We start from the raw sequence: 23584 nt of genomic DNA on the forward strand, positions 1-23584 counted from the left end.
TTGTTAAGGCGTAAAAAACATCGCACAGCGTGTTATCCAGTTTATACATTTTCAACCTAATTTTATGATAACTATAGAGGAGAAATAAAACGAATTAAAACTAAAAAATAAGAAACATATCTTCGTTAACCTCAAAAAAGACTTTTATTACTAATATTACCAAATAATCAATGTGTTTCCAGATATTTTTGAAGATATTCACAGTTTTTTTAATATCAATCACCACCATATGAAATAATTATAATAAACCAGTGAAGAATAGGACGAGTATCTTTGTGAATGGACCCAGCAGGGCGTGCTTAGCAACGGTTTGAAGAGAGGGGAGGCGCGATAACATTTTGATATTCTCAATATTCTCACAAAGAAAGAATAATCTTACTATGATATTTTCAAAATAATTAAGGCGCGTATTTCGAATATATGCTAAGATTCTAGAATCTTTATTGATCGTACATAGATCGTTAACACGTTGAGTGCCACACGAAATCCTAAAGAAAATCCTTGTCTTCACACGCTCGTTATTTAGTATTGAAAAAATATCAGAATAAAGATATCAGTCCACACTACATGTAAGGGAGATAAATCAAATTATTTTATGCTGTAAATTTGAAATCCCTTTGCCCGCGGATCGCAAAAACCGGAAGACATTGATCACTTTCGGAAGTTTGTTTTGGTCGGATTGCGTACGCATTGTAAAAATTCAATCTAAACATTTTTTCCCAACCGCGCTAAAATAAATATAACTTTAATAAGAAATGGTATATTAAAGAATAGTAACTTAAAATACATACGATTAATTATAATAATAAGGACGTAATAGAAGCAATAAAATCTATACAATGCAATGTAATACAAAAGTAAAATTAAGAAGTAAAATAAAGAATATTATGAACAAAAGTCGAATATAGAGTAGGGTAATAGATACTCTAATATCAAAATACTTAACTATATCGCTTCTAACGAGTAAAGAAATATACAGTTAAAAAGTAAAGCATGTATGTATAAGATTATACTGAACTGAGCTATCAGACAGCTGACGGAAGAGTGTCGATCTTTTCCTCCATTGTGAGGAGGTTTCCATTTTTGGCAAAAATGTTCGACGTTGCCATCGCAATTTTTGCCTACTCGACGAATCGCTTGCTCTTATTTTCTAGTTTCGACTTCGTTAGCCTTTCCTAGTCGTCAGCTATCAAGTTTGCCGTTATGTAGGGGCTACGAACAAGGCAATACCTATGACACCGTAGACGTAAGTTTATAATTTTTTTATATTTTATTTTACGTAGTTGAGCCGTGTTACGTCGAGAGGTGTCTGCCGACAAATATTACTGTCGCACTTTGGAACAGAGTATTGGGAAAAATGTCAGATATTATCTTTTGTAAAATCTCAATAATATAGGTTTCGCTGGTTTCAAGGTAAGGCTGTATTTCAGGTCAATATCTTTAACTATTACTGGATTATCTATTTGTACAACAAATTTTCTTAATATTGTAGCAACTATTGCCTTCATTTCGAACATTGCAAATGTCTGACCTGCAAAAGTGATATAAAATGCATATGTATCTTGAAAAATAACTCTTTCGAATATGAATTCAAGAATCTATAAAAATGTGGTATTACCTATGCAGTCTCTTTTTCCAGCACTGAATGGTAAAAAACATTTGGGATCGTAATTGCCTGGTAAAAACCGATCGGGATTAAATGTTAAAGGGTCCTTCCAATATTTATCGTTTCTATGAAGTGTAAATATAGTAAGCATTAGATCACAATCTTTCGGTATTACCACATTCTCGTCCACTAAATAAATTAAATAAACACATATAATTAGTACATAAAGTAATAATGCGAATGGTAAAAAATATATACATGTAGTCATGTAGTATATGTAGAAATACCTTTCACATCTTTTTGTAAAACTCGACCAATGATAGGACCAGCAGGGAAGAGACGTAATGTCTCCTTGATAACACGCTCCAAATACTTCATTTTTTTAATATCTTGAAGTGTAATAGGAACATTTTGGTGATCGCTTGAGCCGTACATTTGGTACAACTCTTCGTATACTCGTTGCTGAAATCAGAAATGAGAAAAATATAATAAAATGTTAGTATAAAAATATATTTGATTTTTTATATACTATTCAAATGCCATTTGTGCATACTTGAACTTCCAGAAATGTCGCAAGCATTAAAAATAGAAAAGCAAGTGTTCTAGTTGTTGTTTCACTTCCCTGAAAAGTAATAATAATTATATTTCACGTTTACTCGATTCAAAAAATTGTATTTAATCTAAAATTAAAAAAACTTACTGAAAAAACCAATGTATTAATTTCATCATGAATGTCTTGTTCCGAATATACTCCTGTCTCATAAAATGATTTCAATAGTAAATCAAGAAATGTACTTGTATTTAGTCCTTTATTCAGAAAAATATATAATTTATTATTTAACATTGTTATAAAAGTTTTCTATTCATAAATGGATCAACAATAGAACTTGTTTTTAAACTGTTTTACTTACTTTCATCTGAAACTTCCAATTCTGGAGTAATTTTATCTTTTTGCATTGACTCTTTTTTTTCCCGCATAATCTTGACGAATGAAAGTTATATACATTAGTAATAGGTGATTTTGTTTTAGCAATAGAATATTCAGATAAGATTAAATAATATAAAATAAGAATATACTTTTTATTTATACCTCTTTCGTAATTTTATTAAAGTGAGATAAAAGTTTCTGTAATCTCTTTCCCGTAGATGAATTGTTAAAAATATATTAGGATGTAACCAGAACTTCACGATCCTTTGTATCCTATGTCCATGATTCCATGATTCTGAATAAGTATAAATTTCAATAAGAGAAAACAAATATGAAATAAAATTGCATTATATTATAAATATTAAAATATTCTGTTTATTTTATTACTCTGACATATATTCATCAAGTTTGCATTCGGGATTGTTCTGCAAATCAAGATCACGACCTAAAAAGCTATCTGTCAGTAAAAAAAAAAACATATTTTAATTAACTTACTTATATTTATACAAATAATTTAAACATTTAAGAATTTCAAAAGCTTACCATATATTATATCTAAAGTACATAGATGTATATAATGCATGATATCTACATTTTCTCCGTTAGTATTTTCTAAAATTGTTACTAGTCTGTTTGAATTTTTTAATATCGAATCTATATAGGTTGAATGAAATTTTTCTTTGAATACTGGACTTAAGATTTGTCGATGAATTTCCCAATTTGATGCTTAAATAAAAGAATATTTCTTACTTAAATTTCTTACGTTGTTTCTCTTTTATATATTCATTAGTTAAAAATTAGGAAAAAAGAAATCATTTTGAACGTATATATTTTTGTGAGACTGTAAACAGTATATGTTCAGATAAAGAAAAGTACTACTTTTACCAGTATTTCTTTGTAAGACATTTAAAAATATTCTTTTGGATTATTATATATATATATATTATAAAACATTTAATCATGTTGATTACCTGGAACAGTGAACAACCCATTACCCAGAACAGGTTTGAAAAATTCATATATCAGATTTTTCTCATAACTGTTAGACCTTTTTGTTATAATCTAAAAAGAAAACAAAAAATTCAACAAAAATAAAAAGCAAAGAATAACATAAATTAAACTCGCGTTTCCTCATTAAACGTCATTACGGTAAACTGATGAATTTTACCTCAATACATTTAGGATCATCAAATAATATAAATAATTTTGGACCTATCCAGAATCGCCATGGCGATGTATTTTGGTAGATAATTTTAACATTTTATTGGTAACATCTAAAATAAATATCTTTAACAGCGTTAACATAAGTATAGATATGACAAATATGAAATACAATCATACCTTCCATGTCCCCAAGAAGCAAATATATGTTTCCAATGAGAGGAAAAGCTTTTGGTCCCGAGAATCCTTTGACCATATTAAATTCAAAAGACTTATTTATTAAATATTTAATTATATAGTTAATATAATTGTTATTGCTGTTTTAGCAATAAGTGTATCGATATACTCCATGATGAATTAAGCAAACTAAAAATTACAGAAGAAGTAAAATTTGTTTAAATATAACACTAGGACCACCTCTCGTAACTTTGGAAAGAATGTTTTTTAAGAAAAATGCATAAAATTTTAGTACACTTCGCGTCTTAACTACAAGTCTTAACAACAATCCTCAGATGCTTCTCTTGGATATGTCTTTAACACTATCACTTTCTTCGTCGGCTTCGTCGGAATTCGGTTCTACCCATGGCTTCATGAAATCGACCACCGTGGTCGTTTGCTGAGGGCCTTTATGATTCCCTACTCTTTCCACTACGTATCGGTTATTGCGCAATGTTTTTGTAATGCGATTTGGGCTAAAGTATTTCGCCACTAACTTCAAACCCGGGCCTGATTGCGTCTAGGCCAGTCAAAAAGGGCAAAATTTCGTTAATTTTAGGCTGGAATTCGAAAATTTGATCTAAGGGTAACTCGACGACGGTAAATCGAATAGTGCTAATTTTTTGCAATCGGATAGCGCGTTTTTAAGGAAATGGGTTAAAAAGGATAAAAAATGGATTTATCTTTGAATCTAGGCATTAAATCGAGAAAAGCTTCAAACAAAAGTTGTAGAGAATAAAAAATGTTCTACGGTTTATCTTCGTATGTGCAAAAATAAGCGAGAGAAAGATGGTAAAAGTAATTGTAAGAGTGGGGAAGCAAGTCCCGCCTCTCCATCGGTTTTTACACGCCAGAAAGCTAGTTGCGTGCTAGCGTTCGTGTGTACTAATACACGAACGAAGGATCTTGATCAATCTTTGGGCTCTCGGCCTTGAATGCAAGTGCGAGTGAGAGAAGAAACCGATATCCCTCCCTTTCCATTTGTTTATGCGATAGCATAAACAAATTGTTTGGCAACTTCCGGAGTTAGCTCATTCTCGTGAAATAATATCTTTAGCACAATGATGAACACTTTTATGAAGGGATTTCCAAATTGGAACAGTAATAACTTTATAACGTTTACATGAAAAGACGATTACTTAATTATAATGACAAGCAAGAAAAAGCAAATGATGAATACTTAAAATTATGAATAAACCTAAAACTGTTAACTGATAATTGTGACTGTAACTATTAAGAGAAAAAACTACGCAGGGCTGAAAAAGAGCTTCTTATATGTACTAACATTATCCCTGATGGGAGTTTACTTGCACCTATTCCCACGAGCGCATTGCGCTGTCATAATCAGTTCCATGAGCATTTCAAGAAGTCGTATATGCGGAGTCTGCATTTGCCATATCATGCAGTTGCAGTAATTAATATGATTTAATATATATTTTTGATCGCTCTGGCACCTACGGTTTCTAACTTTATTCCGTCGCAGATATTTAGTTTCTGCTGATAGATTTAACGTTTCTCTAACGCTCATCCGTCCTTCTTATTCTAACGCATAGCGGATGTACGTCTAGGCATACGTAGGGATTTCACTTTTGGAAGGCGCGTGTACCGCCGTAGAGGACAAATAGGTCGAATAGATGCCAGAAGTAGGGAGGAGTCTTCCCGGTATGCTACGTAGTGGAAAAGTACTAAGAGAGATTGAATATTAGAAAGGCAAAAAAATAATGTTAAGAAATTATGTTCGTAGCAAGACGTCACATTTTGTTATACGCCAAAGAAGTATAACTTCTTACGTTCGTATATAAGTACATACACCTGTGTTGTTTTATAAATCGCTTGTAAAACTATTCAAAAATACACTTTCAAGTAAAAATTCCAATTCGTTCAAAAGTTATAAGCGATTAAGTGAGTGTCCTACATTCAAATGTCGGAGCACGTTGTATGTAATAATACGGAGCGGTTGAGTTTTTTTTCAAACGCGTTTCTCTCGAAACAACTTTTTCCAATTTGTATACATTCTAGCTAAAAAGTTTCCCACTGATCATTTTGAAATTTGGTATATAACTTTTTCATATAAACGCGCTCTGTTTGAACTAAAATCTTAACAATATCTTTGTTCAAAGTATTTTTTTATTCTAAAAAAAGTAGGAAAAATGGAAAAAATCATGCTTTATGTTCATACCCTTCTAAAAATACTTATTTTCATTTTTTTTTTACGGAAAATGAAGTTCACGTATAAGAGACACATATAAAAAAAGTGTGTGCGTACAAAGTACACATGTCAGAAGTGAAACTTCTTTGGCAAATTAACATTTAAATCTCGTTTATATTTATACTAATCAAAAGCTTTAGATTTCCGAGGCTTACAGGGAGGGAGAAAGGAAGGTATGTAAGGAACTTAATGAATTTAATTGTAATTATAATAATAAAAGTGTGCGCGAAAATTAATACAAATTATAAATTTAATATTTTTAATTTATTTCTTCGATATTTACATTAATTGATGCGATTTCTATTGGAATTGTTGTGACCAAAGCATTACGATAACTAAAATATGCTAAATATAAGTTCGTGTTTCAACATTATCTAAATATCTTGTAAAAATAGCATCTATTGTCGTTCCTGAATTTGTAGTTTGTATGTTTGGATTATTATTTAACTGTAAAGTAAATTATTCTTCTAGAAAGTTAATTGAAAAAATTTAATTACATAAAAAATTGTAAATTAACAAAAAGATAACAAATATATTACTTACTCTGAGCAACTGCGTAGTATAGGACGATTTACAAATTTATCACAAAATTTTTATTTATAAATATAACTCAATGTTTACACATTGTATATATACTAATGATAATATAAAAAAATAAAAAAGATCTGCTTTTGCTTTAGTACAAGACGTTATGCGACAAAATTGCCATCTAAAGTTCTAATATTTAACTACTAAACGAATACATTAACCTATAGCCTGTTTTTTTCGATCTCCTTTTCTCTCTCGCTCTCTCTCACTCGCTCTCTCCCATCTCTTGCTCCATGGCACTGTGCGTGATGCGATGTTCGCTCTATCTCACTCTCTCTCTCTCTCGATCTTTCTCACTTGCTTGCTAACTACTCTCGCTCCATGGTAAGTTCACCCTTTCTCACTCTCTCTCAATCGGTCTCAATCGCTCTCTCACTCTTCTCGGACAAAAACGTCTCACATTTTCTTGTCACTAATATTATTATTGCGTTTCATCCGTAAAAATTGTACCCTCATGCGCGCAAAGAAGTTTCACTTCAAAAAGAAAGTTCTCTGTGCGATTAATTTAAAATAAAAATTGCGGCCTCCAAGATGTACACAAACTGCTATGTCGGATGGCGACATTCAATGCGCGGCAGCTGATATCACCGTTACTTTTCGAGGAAAATCTTTGAAAATTTCTGAATATATTCTCAAATATATGTTTAAAAAGATCTTACGATATCAATAAAAATTCCATATGTGTAAAAAAAATTCATGATAATCACAGTAAAAACGCCGTCTTACACTTTTCTTCCCCCTTAAATAAAAATAGAATTAATGCGTATAATAAATTGATTTTATTTTATTTTGAATAATTGAAATAAAAGCTACGTACAAAAGTGAATATACGAAATAGAAAGTATGTCCTATACTTGTCTTATATTTTCATATAGCGATGAATTTTCTTAAAACAATGAATGCATAAGTATCGCTTATGAAGGCAATCATTACAAAAAGTTGTCACATTGTTTGTGGTATTTCGCGCGGTTTTACTTTTATAATTAGACTGAAATTTACACATAACTTCCTTCCTTCCTTTCTTCCTGAGTAAAGTAATTCTGCTTGTACCATTTCCATCTTACACCCCCTCCATTACTATCTCTATCTCTCTCTTTCCACACGTTCTTTTTCGTCGTATCGTCTACCCCCTTCTATTATAAATAACCACCCCCTCTCTCCTATTACTTATTTTTCTTATGTACGTACAAACGATACACGGCCTTGCGTTATTGTATTTAATTAAATACTCTTTCTTTCTTACTTTTATCTATACATCCGCGCGCACACGAATCGAATGCCGTTTCAAAGTTCGTTTAGTAAAAACCTGTAACTTTGCAAAGAATTTCTGCTTATCGATAGAAGCAAATCACGTTACATTTTTATCTAAAAGTTATTGAGTATCTTTCATTCGAGGAATAATTATTTATTTGGAGAATAGACCATCATGGTAAAGTAATAACACAACGTTTATGTCTAGCCTAAACATGATATCATGAGTGTGTGTATAAATTGAAATTTATAAGTTATTTACGTCTACTATGTAGAATTGTATAATCAACACCATTAGCATAATTTTTATTATTATCAACATCTAAACAAAGCAATTGTAATAATGAGGGAAAAGAGAAAAAAAAAGAATAAAAAACGATTAGAGATAAAAGTATTCTTTCCTCGTAAGCATATACGAATTCTTACGGAGTATATCACAGACACAAGTGAAATAAAATTACAAAAAATTATAAATCTTTTCTATTCTTGAATATAACTATCCTTGCCTAATATAAAAACCAATATTTTTAATATCAAAATATCATGCATGGATCGTGAAAATAATCCTACGCCATAAAATATAAATATATCAATTATTTTTTTTAGTCGATATAAATTAGTTTTATTTTGTTTGAATATAATTAATAATTTGACGTTATCGTATGTGAATTAAAAGTTTAGGAATTTGCGAATAAGATTGGGATAAATAAAAAGGATCTGTATTTAAATGTGTCTCCACCGAGAAGTACTCTCCCATTATTTCTCGATTATCGCAAGGGACATTATCGAAAACGATAAATATCAATTCAATCGCATCTGTACTGGTAGCTAAATGTATATATTCGTGTAAAAGTTGCTGGGAGCTAAATATTCGTTTCATTCTGACAAAACTCTGAGAAAACGCTAATATATCCCCGAAAAACTTTGACGCATTCTTTAAAAAATGCTGAGGTGCGACCAGATGTAAAAATGTCTCTACAATATTAGTGTATTATTTCATAAGATAGGAAAAACTATGTGTTACATCTCGAATAACAAAAACTAATCCTCAATCTTATACAACGACGCAAAACGAAGTTATTTTAATCTGATCATAAACAATATACTTCTTGCTATTCGTTAGATTTTCTTGATTACCTCGTAGTTATTTATAAGTATAATACGAAATCAAATAAAAAAAAGGGAAGAAAACAAGATTTCTTTAAAAATAGATGATTTATATTCTATTAATTATTATGCTCTAATCTTGGAACCTACATTATCATACGTATATGCTAATTAGTATTCCTACAGGCAGTCTTTGACGTGTGGATAAATTATGTTCTTAGTCTTATATAAATAGGCTTTCCGTTTGCTTATACATTGTCACTTATTGTTAAGACGCGAAGTGTACTAGAATTTTATGCACCGTTCTTACATAATATTCGATTAAAAGTTACAAAAGGTGTTCATAGTGTTATATTTAAACAAATTTTACTTCTTCTGTAATTTTTAGTTTGCTTAATTCATCATGGAGTATATCGATACACTTATTGATAAAACAGCAATAACAATTATATTATACTATATAATTAAATATTTAATAAATAAGTTTTTTGAATTTAATATGGTCAAAGGATTCTCGGGACCAAAAGCTTTTCCTCTCATTGGAAACATGTATTTGTTTCTTGGGGATATGGAAGGTATGGTTGTATTTCATATTTGTCATATCTATATATATCTATATATCTGTTATATAACGCTGTTAAAGATATTTATTTTAGATATTACCAATAAAATGTTAAAACTATCTACCAAATATGCATCACCATGGCGATTCTGGATAGGTCCAAAATTATTTATAATATTTGATGATCCTAAATATATTGAGGTAAAATTCATCAGATTTACCGTAATGCCGTTTACTGAGTAAACGCGAGTTTAATTTATGTTATTCTTTGCTTTTTATTTTTGTTTAATTTTTTGTTTTCTTTTTAGATTATAACAAAAAGGTCTAACAGTTATGAGAAAAATCTGATATATGATTTTTTCAAACCGGCTCTGGGTAATGGGTTGTTTACTATTAAAGGTAATCAACACGTTCATATGTTATAATATATATATAATAATCCATAAGAATATTTTAAATGTCTTAAAAAGGAATACTGGTAAAAGTAGTACTTATCTTTATCTGAGCATAGAATGTTTATAGTCTCTCAAAAATATATACGTATAAAATGAATTTTTTTTTCCTAATTTTTAACTAATGAATATATAAAAGAGAAACAACGTAAGAAATTTAAGTAAGAAATATTCTTTTATTTCAAGCATCAAATTGGGAAATTCATCGAAAAATCTTAAGTCCAGTATTCAAAGAAAAATTTCATTTTACCTATATAGACTCGATATTAAAAAATTCAAACAGACTAGCAAAATTTTAGAAACTACTAACGGAGAAAATGTAGATATCATGCATTATGTACATCTATGTACTTTAGATATAATATATGGTAAGCTTTTGAAATTCTTAAATGTTTCAATTATTTGTATAAATATAAGTTAATTAAAATATGCTTTTTTTGTACTGACAGATAGCTTTTTAGGTCGTGATCTTGATTTGCAGAACAATCCTGAATGCAAACTTGATGAATATATGTCAGAGTAATAAAATAAAAAGAATATTTTAATATTTATAATGTAATAGCAATTTTAGTCTATATATGTTTTCTCTTATTGAATTTTAAACTTATTCAGACTCATGCATACGGCTTTTCAAAGGACCTTCAAAGTCTGGTTACATCCTAATATTATTTTTAACAATTCATCTCTGGGAAAAAGAGTACAGAAACTTTTATCTCACTTTAATAAAATCACGAACGAGGTATAAATAAAAAGATTATTCTTATTTTATATTATTTAATCTTATCTGAATATTCTATTGCTAAAACAAAATCACCTATTACTAATGTATATAACTTTCATTCGTCAAGATTATGCGGGAAAAAAAAGAGTCAATGCAAAAAGAAAAATTACTCCAGAATTGGAAGTTTCAGATGAAAGTAGGTAGAACAGTTTAAAAACAAGTTCTATTGTTGATCCATTTATGAATAGAAAACTTTTATAATAATGCTAAGTAATAAATTATATATTTTTCTGAATAAAGGACAACATACAAGTACATTTCTTGATTTGCTATTTAAATCATTTTACGAGACAGGAGAATATTCGGAACAAGATATTCGTGATGAAATTATTACAATGGTTTTTGCAGTAAGTTTAATTTATTTTAGATTGTTTACCAATTTTTTTTATTCAATAAAGGTGAAATATAATTTGTAATACGTTTTAGGGAAGCGACACTATATCTGGAACACTTACTTTTCTATTCTTAATGCTTGCCACATTTCCGGAAGTTCAAGTATGCACAAATGGCATTTAAATAGTATATAAAAAATCAAATATATTTTTATACTAACATTTTATTATATTTTTCTCTTTATTATATTTCTTTCTTTATTATATATTTCTGATTGCAGCAACGAATATACGAAGAGTTGTACCAAATGTACGGCTCAAGCAATCCCAAAAATGTTCCTATTACACTTGAAGATATTAAAAAAATGAAGTATTTGGAGCGTGTTATCAAGGAGACATTACGACTCTTTCCTCCTGCTCCTGTCCTTGGTCGAGTTTTACAAAAAGATGTGAAAGGTATTCCTACATATACTACATGACTACATGTATATATTTTTTACCATTCGCATTATTGTTTTATGTACTAATTATATGTGTTTATTTAATTTATTTAGTGGACGAGAATGTAGTAATACCGAAAGATTGTGATCTACTGCTTACTATATTTACACTTCATAGAAACGATAAATATTGGAAGGACCCTTTAACATTTAATCCCGATCGGTTTTTACCAGGCAATTACGATCGTAAATGTTTTTTACCATTCAGTGCTGGAAGAAGAGACTGCATAGGTAATACCACATTTTTATAGATTCTTGAATTTATATTCGAAACAGTTATTTTGCAAAATACATATTCATTTTATATCACTTTTGCAGGTCAGATATTAGCAATGATCGAAATGAAGGGAATAGTTGCTACATTATTAAGAAAATTTGTTGTACGAATAGATAATCCAGTAATAGTTAAAGATATTGACCTGAAATGCATCGTTACCTTGAAACCAGCGAAACCTGTATTATTAAGATTCTACAAAAGATAATATCTGACATTTTTGTCAATACTCTGTTCAAAAGTGCGATAGAAATATTTGCCGGGAGACGACTCTCGACGTAACACGGCTCAACTATCTAAAATAAGATATAAAAATTATAAACTGACGTCTACGTTTTCATAGGTTAAGCCTTGTTCGTAGCCCCTAGATAACGGCAAACTTGATAACTGACGACGAGGAGAGGCTAACGAAGTCGAAACTAGAAAATAAGAGCAAGCGAGTCGTCGAGTAGGCAAAAATTGCGATGGCAACTTCGAACATTGTGGCCAAAAGTGGAAATCTCCTCGCCATAGAGAAAAGATCGACACTCTTTCGCCAACTGTCTGATAGCAACGTTAAATAAAATCTTATATTTCTTTTATTTTATTTAACATATATATATTAGTAATATCTTTTTATTTTATTGCTTTACTTGTTAACTTTATATTTCTTTATTTGTTACAAGCGATATCGTTCAGTGTTTTAATATTAGAGTATCTATCAATCTACTCTATGTTACACTTTTGTTCAAAAATTCTTTATTTTACTTTATAATTTTACTTTTTTATTATATTGCATAGTATAAATTTAATTTCGTCTATTACGTCCTTATTATTATAATTAATCGTATGTATTTTAACTTATTATTCTTTAATATATCATTTCTTATTGTAGTTATATTTCTTTTGGTGCGTTTAGGAAAAAATGTTTAGATTGAATTTTTACAATGCGTACGCATTCCGACCAAAACAAACTTCCGAAAGTGATCAATGTCTTCCGGTTTTTGCGATCCGCTTGCAAAGAGATTTCAAATTTACAGCATGAAATAATTCGATTTATCTCCCTTACATTTAGTGTGGACTGATATCTATATTCTGATATTTTTTCAATACTATATAACGTGCGTGGAATGACAAGGATTTTCTTTAGGATTTCGGGTTGCACTCAACGTGTTAACGATTTATGTACGATCCGTAAAGATTATAGAATCTTAGCATATTTTCGAAATACGCTTCTTAATTTTTTTGTGAATATCGTAGAAAGAATATTCTTTCTTTCTGAGAATATTGAGAATATTGAAATGTTATCGCGCCTCCCCATTCTTCAAACCGTTGCTAAGCACACCCTGCAGGGTCCATTAACAAAGATACTCGTCCTTTTCTTCCACTGCTTTATTATTATTATTTCATATGGTGGTAATTGATATTAAAAAAACTGTGAATATCTTCAAAAATATCTGGAAAAACATTGATTATTTGATAATATTAGTAATAAAAGTCTTTTTTGAGGTTAACGAAGGTATGTTTCTTATTTATTAGTTTTTATTCGTTTTATTTCTCCTCTATAGTGATCATCAAATTAGGTTGAAAATGTATAAACTGGATAACACACTGTGCGATTTTTTTTACGCCTTAACAATATAAAGCTAACTTTTTTTTTAAAAGATAAGGTTGCGTTTTATTTTATGTTATGGCGACGATTCGCGACCATCTAGAGAAAGAGTGGTTAGACGACTTCCACGACAACCGCGAAGAGCTACGCAAACTAGCTGCCGAAAAAATAACGAAGTTACAGGCGGAAAACCGTAAGGCATATAATAAAAAACGAGTGGGTTTTCGTCCCTACAGGGAAGACGATTTAGTAGCAATTAAGGGGACTCAGTTCGGACCGGGCTTAAAGTTAGCTACTTCATATTTAGGTCCCTATAGCATAACGCGTGTACTACGAGGAAACAGGTACGTGGTTAGTAAGATTGGTGAGCACGAGGGCCCGATTAATACGACGGTTTCCGCGGATCACATAAAACTGTGAATTGACTTCACTCGCGAACAGAGTGAGTGCGAGAGAGAAAGCGAGCGAGAATAAAATATAATAAAATTTGTAAACGAAGGCGCCTATGTATATGGATGAGTGTACGTATGGGGATGAGTGAGATACGAGAATGTAAAATAAAAACGAAGTTAGAACAAAAGATGTTATGAGTGAGTGAGATATTAAATGCAAAATAAAAGCGAAATTAGAACGAAAGATGTTATGGATGAGTGAATGCGTGAAAAGGAGAGAGAGAGAGATACATTCGAGGACGAAAGTACGTGCAGAATGGCCGAGTGTGGGATTGGAATAAATATAGAAGCAAGAGGCGTTGAAATATGAATATTCAAGAATAGTCGAGTATAAGTAAAAAGTTGTTTTTCGGTTAGGTATAGGCATAAGAAATGTTTTCCTGTATTATTATAGTATGAAGGGAATGAGAGAGTATGTGTGTATGTATGTATTTAGCTTGGATGCAGGGAAGACAAAAGGAAGAAAGGATATAAGGTGAGAGAATGGGCAGAGAGGTATGAGTTTGACGAGTTTGATGAGTTTGATGAGTTTGAGGAGTTTGATGAGTTTAACGAGTGTATTAACGAGTGTAAAGAGTATCGACGAGTGTAAGAGTTAAAAGAGTAGAGTAAGAGTTTAAAGAGTAGAGTACCAATATCGGACTAAAGAGTAAATTAGAGTATCAGTAGGATTAAAAAACTATTTCCTACATGTATATAATTAAAAAAATCAAATGTATTCGTTATAATAATACTTCTCTAAAGATTTTATCTTCTTACTTTCATTACTTTTTTTATTTTTACAATCTTTACGAAGAAAAATTTTATATATATATATATATACATGTAACATTTACTTATGTATTTATTTAATTTATTTATTAAGATTTAATTTGATATAATGAGACGAGATGGAATAAAATTGTAAGTATCAATAATCTAAATTATTAATTTATTAATTCGTTGTATTATGTGTTTCTTTAAATGTCATAATTAACGAAGATATCGTCGTACTTAGTTCTTCGTTGTCGTCGTTGTTTGTGTTCTTTCGTCTTCTTTCACACACAAAACTCTCCTCGTAATAACAATACTATATTAACACGCTCTCTTATCCTCACATATTATATGAATAAGATATTATTTTTTGGTAAATTAGGACAATTTACAATAGGAATGATTATTTTATTTATACCTCGTTAGTTATTTTATCAGAGTGTGATAAACGTCCTTTTAGTCTTTTTTCCCCAGAGATCAGTTATAAAAACTAATATCATGATTTAACCAGATTTTGGGACCTCTTTGAATACGTATATCAATCTTTCTAAATAAACAAAAAAATCATTAAGACAACAAATATGGAATTATATTGTGTTATATTTTAGAAGTATTTAAATATTCTACTTATTATTACTCTGACATATATTCATCAAGTTTACATTCCGGATTTTTCTGCAAATTTATATCATTTTCTAATAATTTAATGAAGTACACACCAGAAGTATCGCGGATTATCGAAAAAGATTACGATAAAATTTAAATGATTTTTAGTGGGGATATTATTTTAATATGAATTTTGCATCGGATACAGCGATTTTATTATTTATTTTAAACTAAAGAAAGTACAAACAAATGGAACGTCTTACACGGCAATCAGAAATAACATCTTACACGGCTTTTGGAATTACGTCTTACACGTCTTCTAAATCAGGGCGATCGGCTTACTCTCTCTCTCTCTTGTCTTACTTTTTTTTGCTTATATCCGTCGCAACGGCTTTACTGCTTGCCCCTCGTACCAAAAACACACACACTCACGCACACACTCATTCATCTCCATCCCACTAACAAATCGCTGCACTGCTCATGCCGTTATTTATGGGCGGTGGCCTGACAAAAGTAAGTTTCTTATTCCGTCTCCACACTAATAAAAAATTATTAAATAATCCAAAGAAATCAGAAGAATAGTAAAAGATATATTGATTACGATTAGATTGAAAAAACTTCGTTTTGCATTATTGTAAATGCAATATGTTGATCAGTTTTAATTATTCGAGATATAATACACATAGTTTTTCTTATCTTATTGAAATGATAAATTAATGTGCTACAAAAATTTATATTTCATTGCACATCAGCGTTTCTTCATAGTTTTGTTAAAATAAAGCGAATGTTTAGCTCTTAATATCTTTTACACGAACTTATATATTTATCCACCCGCGCAAACCCGATAGAATTAAAAATTTCTTTTCGATTATGTCCATTGCGATAATCAAGAAATAATGGGAGTTTATTTTCGCTTGAGACACATTTGAACACAAATTTTTTTTTTATTTATCTCAATCTTTTGTAGCACATACGCTCGTATAGCATCCGTTTATTTTCCTTATAATTTTTCAAACAGATATTATTTATTTTTTTAGGATTTTTGCAATTAAAAAAACAGTAAAGATAACATATAATAAAACGCAACCTCATCTTTTCAAAAATGAGCTTGCTTTATATTGTTAAGGTGTAAAAAAAATCACACAGCGTGCTATCCAGTTTATACATTTTCAACCTAATTTGATGATCACTACAGAGGAGAAATAAAACGAAATAAAACTAATAAATAATAACCATACCTCCATTAACCTCAAAAAAGATTTTTATTACTAATATTATCAAATAATCAATGTTTTTCGAGATATTTTTGAAGATATTCACAGTTTTTTTAATATCAATCACCACCATATGTAATAATTATAATAAACCAGTCTAAGAATAGGACGATTATCTTTGTTAATGGACCCAGCAGGGTTTGCTTAGCAACGGTTTAAAGAGAGGGGAGGCGCGATAACATTTTGATATTCTCAATATTCTCACAAAGAAAGAATAACCTTACTATGATATTTTCAAAATAATTGAGACGCGTATTTCGCATATATGCTAAGATTCTATAATCATTATGGATCATACATAGATCGTTAACACGTTGAGTGCCACACAAAATCTTAAAGAAAATCCTTGTCTTTACACGCTCGTTATTTAGTATTGAAAAAATATCAGAATATAGATATCAGTCCACACTACATGTAAGGGAGATAAATGAAATTATTTTATGCTGTAAATTTGAAATCTCTTAGCAAGCGGATCGCAAAAACCGGAAGACATTGATCACTTTCGGAAGTTTGTTTTGGTCGGAATGCGTACGCATTGTAAAAATTCAATCTAAACATTTTTTCCCAACCGCGCCAAAATAAATATAACTTTAATAAAAAATGGTATATTAAAGAATAGTAAGTTAAAATACATACGATTAATTATAATAATAAGGACGTAATAGAAGCAATAAAATCTATACAATGCAATGTAATACAAAAGTAAAATTAAGAAGAAAAATAAAGAATATTATGAACAAAAGTCGAATATAGAGTAGGGTAATAAATACTCTAATATCAAAATACTTAACTATATCGCTTCTAACGAGTAAAGAAATATACAGTTAAAAAGTAAGGCATGTATGTATAAGATTATACTGAACTGAGCTATCAGACAGCTGACGGAAGAGTGTCGATCTTTTCCTCCATTGTGAGGAGGTTTCCATTTTTGGCAAAAATGTTCGACGTTGCCATCGCAATTTTGCCTACTCGACGAATCGCTTGCTCTTATTTTCTAGTTTCGACTTCGTTAGCCTTTCCTAGTCGTCAGCTATCAAGTTTGCCGTTATGTAGGGGCTACGAACAAGGCAATACCTATGACACCGTAGACGTAAGTTTATAATTTTTTATATCTTATATTACGTAGTTGAGCCGTGTTACGTCGAGAGGTGTCTGCTGACAAATATTACTGTCGCTCTTTGAAACAGAGTATTGGGAAAAATGTCAGATATTATCTTTTGTAAAATCTCAATAATATAGGTTTCGCTGGTTTCAAGGTAAGGCTGTATTTCAGGTCAATATCTTTAACTATTACTGGATTATCTATTTGTACAACAAATTTTCTTAATATTGTAGCAACTATTGCCTTCATTTAGAACATTGCAAATGTCTGACCTGTAAAAGTGATATTAAATATATATGTATCTTGAAAAATAACTCTTTCGAATATGAATTCAAGAATCTATAAAAATGTGGTATTACCTATGCAGTCTCTTTTTCCAGCACTGAATGGTAAAAAACATTTGGGATCGTAATTGCCTGGTAAAAACCGATCGGGATTAAATGTTAAAGGGTCTTTCCAATATTTATCGTTTCTATGAAGTGTAAATATAGTAAGCATTAGATCACAATCTTTCGGTATTACCACATTCTCGTCCACTAAATAAATTAAATAAACACATATAATTAGTACATAAAGTAATAATGCGAATGGTAAAAAATATATACATGTAGTCATGTAGCATATGTAGAAATACCTTTCACATCTTTTTATAAAACTCGACCAATGATAGGACCAGCAGGGAAGAGACGTAATGTCTCCTTGATAACACGTTCCAAATACTTCATTTTTTTAATATCTTGAAGTGTAATAGGAACATTTTGGTGATCGCTGTAGCCGTACATTTGGTACAACTCTTCGTGTACTCGTTGCTGAAATCAGAAATGAGAAAAATATAATAAAATGTTAGTATAAAAATATATTTGATTTTTTATATACTATTCAAATGCCATTTGTGCATACTTGAACTTCCGGAAATGTCGCAAGCATTAAAAATAGAAAAGCAAGTGTTCCAGTTGTTGTTTCGCTTCCCTGAAAAGTAATAATAATTATATTTCACGTTTACTCGATTCAAAAAATTGTATTTAATCTAAAATTAAAAAAACTTACTGAAAAAACCAATGTATTAATTTCATCATGAATGTCTTGTTCCGAATATACTCCTGTCTCATAAAATGATTTCAATAGCAAATCAAGAAATGTACTTGTATTTATTCCTTTATTCAGAAAAATATATAATTTATTATTTAACATTGTTATAAAAGTTTTCTATTCATAAATGGATCAACAATAGAACTTGTTTTTAAACTGTTTTACTTACTTTCATCTGAAACTTCCAATTCTGGAGTAATTTTATCTTTTTGCATTGACTCTTTTTTTTCCCGCATAATCTTGACGAATGAAAGTTATATACATTAGTAATAGGTGCCTTTGTTTTAGCAATAGAATATTCAGATAAGATTAAATAATATAAAATAAGAATAAACTTTTTATTTATACCTCTTTCGTGATTTTATTAAAGTGAGATAAAAGTTTCTGTAATCTCTTTCCCGTAGATGAATTGTTAAAAATAATATTAGGATGTAACCAGAACTTCACGATCCTTTGTATCCCTATGTCCATGATTCTGAATAAGTATAAATTTCAATAAGAGAAAACAAATATGAAATAAAATTGCATTATATTATAAATATTAAAATATTCTTTTTATTTTATTACTCTGACATATATTCATCAAGTTTGCATTCGGGATTGTTCTGCAAATCAAGATCACGACCTAAAAAGCTATCTGTCAGTAAAAAAAAAAACATATTTTAATTAACTTACTTATATTTATACAAATAATTTAAACATTTAAGAATTTCAAAAGCTTACCATATATTATATCTAAAGTACATAGATGTATATAATGCATGATATCTACATTTTCTCCGTTAGTATTTTCTAAAATTGTTACTAGTCTGTTTGAATTTTTTAATATCGAATCTATATAGGTTGAATGAAATTTTTCTTTGAATACTGGACTTAAGATTTTTCGATGAATTTCCCAATTTGATGCTTAAATAAAAGAATATTTCTTACTAAAATTTCTTACGTTGTTTCTCTTTTATATATTCATTAGTTAAAAATTAGGAAAAAAGAAATCATTTTGAACGTATATATTTTTGTGAGACTGTAAACAGTATATGTTCAGATAAAGAAAAGTAGTACTTTTACCAGAAATCCTCTGTAAAACATTTAAAAATATTCTTTTGGATTATTATATATATATTATAAAACATTTAAACATGTTGATTACCTGGAACAGTGAACAACCCATTACCCAGAACAGGTTTGAAAAATTCATATATCAGATTTTTCTCATAACTGTTAGACCTTTTTGTTATAATCTAAAAAGAAAACAAAAAATTCAACAAAAATAAAAAGCTAAGAATAACATAAATTAAACTCGCGTTTCCTCATTAAACGTCATTACGGTAAACTGATGAATTTTACCTCAATACATTTAGGATCATCAAATAATATAAATAATTTTGGACCTATCCAGAATCGCCATGGCGATGTATATTTGGTAGATAGTTTTAACATTTTATTGGTAACATCTAAAAAAAAATATCTTTAACAGCGTTAACATAAGTATAGATATGACAAATATGAAATACAATCATACCTTCCATGTCCCCAAGAAGCAAATATATGTTTCCAATGAGAGGAAAAGCTTTTGGTCCCGAGAATCCTTTGACCATATTAAATTCAAAAAATTTATTTATTAAATATTTAATTATATAGTACAATATAATTGTTATTGCTGTTATAGCGATAAGTGTATCGATATACTCCATGATGAATTGGGCAAACTAAAAATTACGGAAGAAGTAAAATTTGTTTAAATATAACACTAGGACCACCTTTTGTAACTTTGGATCGAATATTATGTAAGAACGGTGCATAAAATTCTAGTACACTTCGCGTCTTAACAATAAGTGACAATGTATAAGCAAACGGAAAGCCTATTTATATAAGACTGGGAACATAATTTATCCACACGTCAAAGACTGCCTGCAGGAATACTAATTTGCATATACGTATGACAATGTTGTTTTCAAGATTAGAGCAAAAAAATTAATAGAATATAAATCATCTATTTTTAAAGAAATCTTGTTTTCTTCCCTTTTTTTTATTTGATTTCGTATAATACTTATAAAAAACTACGAGGTAATCAAGAAAATCTAACGAATAGCAAGAAGTATATTGATTATGATCAGATTAAAATAACTTCATTTTGCATCGTTGTATAAGATTGACGATTAGTTTTAGGTATTCGAGATGTAACACATAGTTTTTCCTACCTTATGAAATAATACACTAATATGGTAGAGACATTTTTACATCTGGTCGAACCTCAGCATTTTTTAAAGAATGCGTCGAAGTTTTTCGGGGATACATTAGCGTTCTCTCAGAGTTTTGTCAGAATAAAACGAATATTTAGCTCCCAGCAACTTTTACACGAATATATATATTTATCTACCAGTACAGATGCGATTGAATTGATATTTATCGTTTTCGATAATGTCACTTGCGATAATCGAGAAATAATGGGAGAGTACTTCTCGGTGGAGACACATTTGAATACAGATCCTTTTTATTTATCCCAATCTTATTCGCAAATTTCTAAACTTTTAATTCACATACGATAACGTCAAATTATTAATTATATTCAAACAAAATAAAACTAATTTACATCGACTAAAAAAAACTAATTGATATATTTATATTTTATGACGTACGATTATTTTCACGATTCATGCATGATATTTTGATATTAAAAATATTGGTTTTTATATTAGGCAAGGATAGTTATATTCAAGAATAGAAAAGAATTATAATTTTTTGTAATGTTATTTCACTTGTGTCTGTGATAGACTCCGTAAGAATTCGTATATGCTTACGAGGAAAGAATACTTTTATCTCTAATCGTTTTTTATTCTTTTTTTTTCTCTTTTCCCTCATTATTACAATTGCTCTGTTTAGGTGTTGATAATAATAAAAATTATGCTAATAATGTTGATTATACAATTCTTCATAGTAGACGTAAATAATTTCTAACTTTTAATTTATTCACGATGTCACATTTATTCTAGACATATACATTAAACATTTTGTTATTACTTTACTATGATGGTCGATTCTCTAAATAAATAATTATTCAACGAATGTAAGATACTTAATAACTTTTAGATAAAAATGTAACGTGATTTGCTTCTATCGATAAGCAGAAATTCTTTGCAATGTTACAGGTTTTTACTAAACGAACTTTGAGACGGCATTCGATTCGTGTGCGCGCGGATGTATAGATAAAAGTAAGAAAGAAAGAGTATGTAATTAAATACAATGTCGCAAGGCCGTGTATCGTTTGTACGTACATAAGAAAAATAAGTAATAGGAGAGAGGGGGGTGGTTATTTATGATAGAAGGGGGTAGACGATGACGACGAAAAAGAACGTGTGGAGAGAGAGAGATAGAGATAGTAATGGAGGGGGTGTATGATGGAAATGGTACAAGCAGAATTACTTTACTCAGGAAGAAAAAAAGGAAGGAAGTTATGTGTAAATTTCAGTCTAATTATAAAAGTAAAACCGCGCGAAATACCACAAACAATGTGACAACTTTTTGTAATTATTGTCTTCATAAGCGATACTTATGCATTCATTGTTTTAAGAAAATTCATCGCTATATGAAAATATAAGACAAGTATAGGACATACTTTCTATTTCGTATATTCACTTTTGTACGTAGCTTTTATTTCAATTATTCAAAATAAAATAAAAACCATTTATTATACGTATCAATTCTATTTTATTTAAGTGGGAAGAAAAGTGTAAGACGGCGTTTTTACTGTGATTATCATGAATTTTTTTTACACATATGGAATTTTTATTGATATCGTAAGATCATTTTAAACATATATTTGAGAATATATTTTGAAATTTTCAAAAATTTTCCTGGAAAAGTAACGGAGATATCAGCTGCCGCGCATTGAATGTCGCCATCTGTTCGATTAAAGGTCGGGGTGAATAACAGTTGAGACGAAGTAGTACAAAATATGGATCATATATTCTAACAAAACACAAGAAAATAGAACAAAATACAAGTAAAAAACTCCTTTTATATATATCGTCGCACTTAAGGTTTAAACACTTACTGACTTCAGGCTTATTATAAATTATTCGTACTTATGCATCTATCTCTGTATATCACTCTGTATGTAACTCTCTATATAAGCCTATATAACTTTCAATATTACTCCTTCTATTCCGGTCAGGTGTCCGTCACTTATACCACGCACATAGTGGGAGGGGAAGGACTCTCCTTTTCCTACAGAGCGTTTCTTATTAAATCACAGATTGTCTATTGGTCATCGATATTTCTTTCTTTTAACGCCTGTAACGCCTTAGCGAGAGAGTATCTTTCACAGCTATCGGAATTTTACCCGTTAAACTTGCATTTGTTTACATATGGGGGAACGAGCATGAGACCCTTTTTTTTGAGGAGACCGAATATCTTAGAATTATTTCTATCGCCTGTAACCTAAGCTTTTAGAAAATATTACCTATTTATTTTGGTTTTTCTTTATATTATCAACATTTTTAGAATTCTTTATTCCCATAGAATTCCTATACAAATAATCTCCATCTCGTGCGGTAGGCTGCTCGGTTCGGCGTAATGTGACACCATCCGACATAGCAGTTTGTGTACATCTTGGAGGCCGCAATTTTTATTTGAAATCAATCGCACAGAGAACTTTTTTTTTGAAGTGAAACTTCTTTGCACGCATGAGGGTACAATTTTTACGGATGAAACGCAATAATATTAATATTAGTGACAAGAAAATGTGAGACGT

At 29.9% G+C, this 23584-nt stretch overlaps 1 protein-coding gene across 2 annotated transcripts; it reads right to left on the reverse strand.

Moving 5' to 3' along the window:
* Nucleotides 1–744: 744 nt before the first annotated feature.
* Nucleotides 745–20652, reverse strand: LOC122524532 (cytochrome P450 4C1-like). Of its 2 annotated transcripts, none has more exons than XM_043646844.1 (12): nt 20354–20652; nt 20179–20285; nt 19982–20072; nt 19558–19740; nt 19402–19459; nt 19183–19309; nt 19004–19073; nt 18793–18899; nt 18646–18714; nt 1894–2068; nt 1619–1795; nt 745–1531 (listed from the first exon to the last, which is right to left on the reverse strand). In XM_043646844.1, the coding sequence occupies exons 1-12, from the start codon at nt 20523–20525 to the stop codon at nt 1368–1370; spliced, it is 1500 nt and encodes a 499-aa protein (XP_043502779.1). In that variant the 5' UTR covers nt 20526–20652; the 3' UTR covers nt 745–1367. The 2 variants fall into 2 exon arrangements, with proteins under 2 accessions (XP_043502779.1, XP_043502778.1); XM_043646843.1 differs by having other exon boundaries at nt 19402–19471.
* Nucleotides 20653–23584: the final 2932 nt, after the last annotated feature.

Source organism: Polistes fuscatus, unplaced genomic scaffold (assembly GCF_010416935.1).
Source record: "Polistes fuscatus isolate 324 unplaced genomic scaffold, CU_Pfus_HIC Scaffold73, whole genome shotgun sequence".
Classification (NCBI taxonomy): domain Eukaryota; kingdom Metazoa; phylum Arthropoda; class Insecta; order Hymenoptera; family Vespidae; genus Polistes; species Polistes fuscatus.

Excerpts from the sequence above, each read along its gene's own strand:
- LOC122524532 (XM_043646843.1), bottom strand. The coding sequence starts at position 20,525 with ATGGAGTATATCGATACACTTATCGCTATAACAGCAATAACAATTATA. Across the intron at positions 19,310-19,401 it reads CTTGATGAATATATGTCAGA|AATCATGGACATAGGGATAC; the intron begins GTAATAAAATAA and ends ATACTTATTCAG. Across the intron at positions 19,074-19,182 it reads TTAATAAAATCACGAAAGAG|ATTATGCGGGAAAAAAAAGA; the intron begins GTATAAATAAAA and ends TCATTCGTCAAG.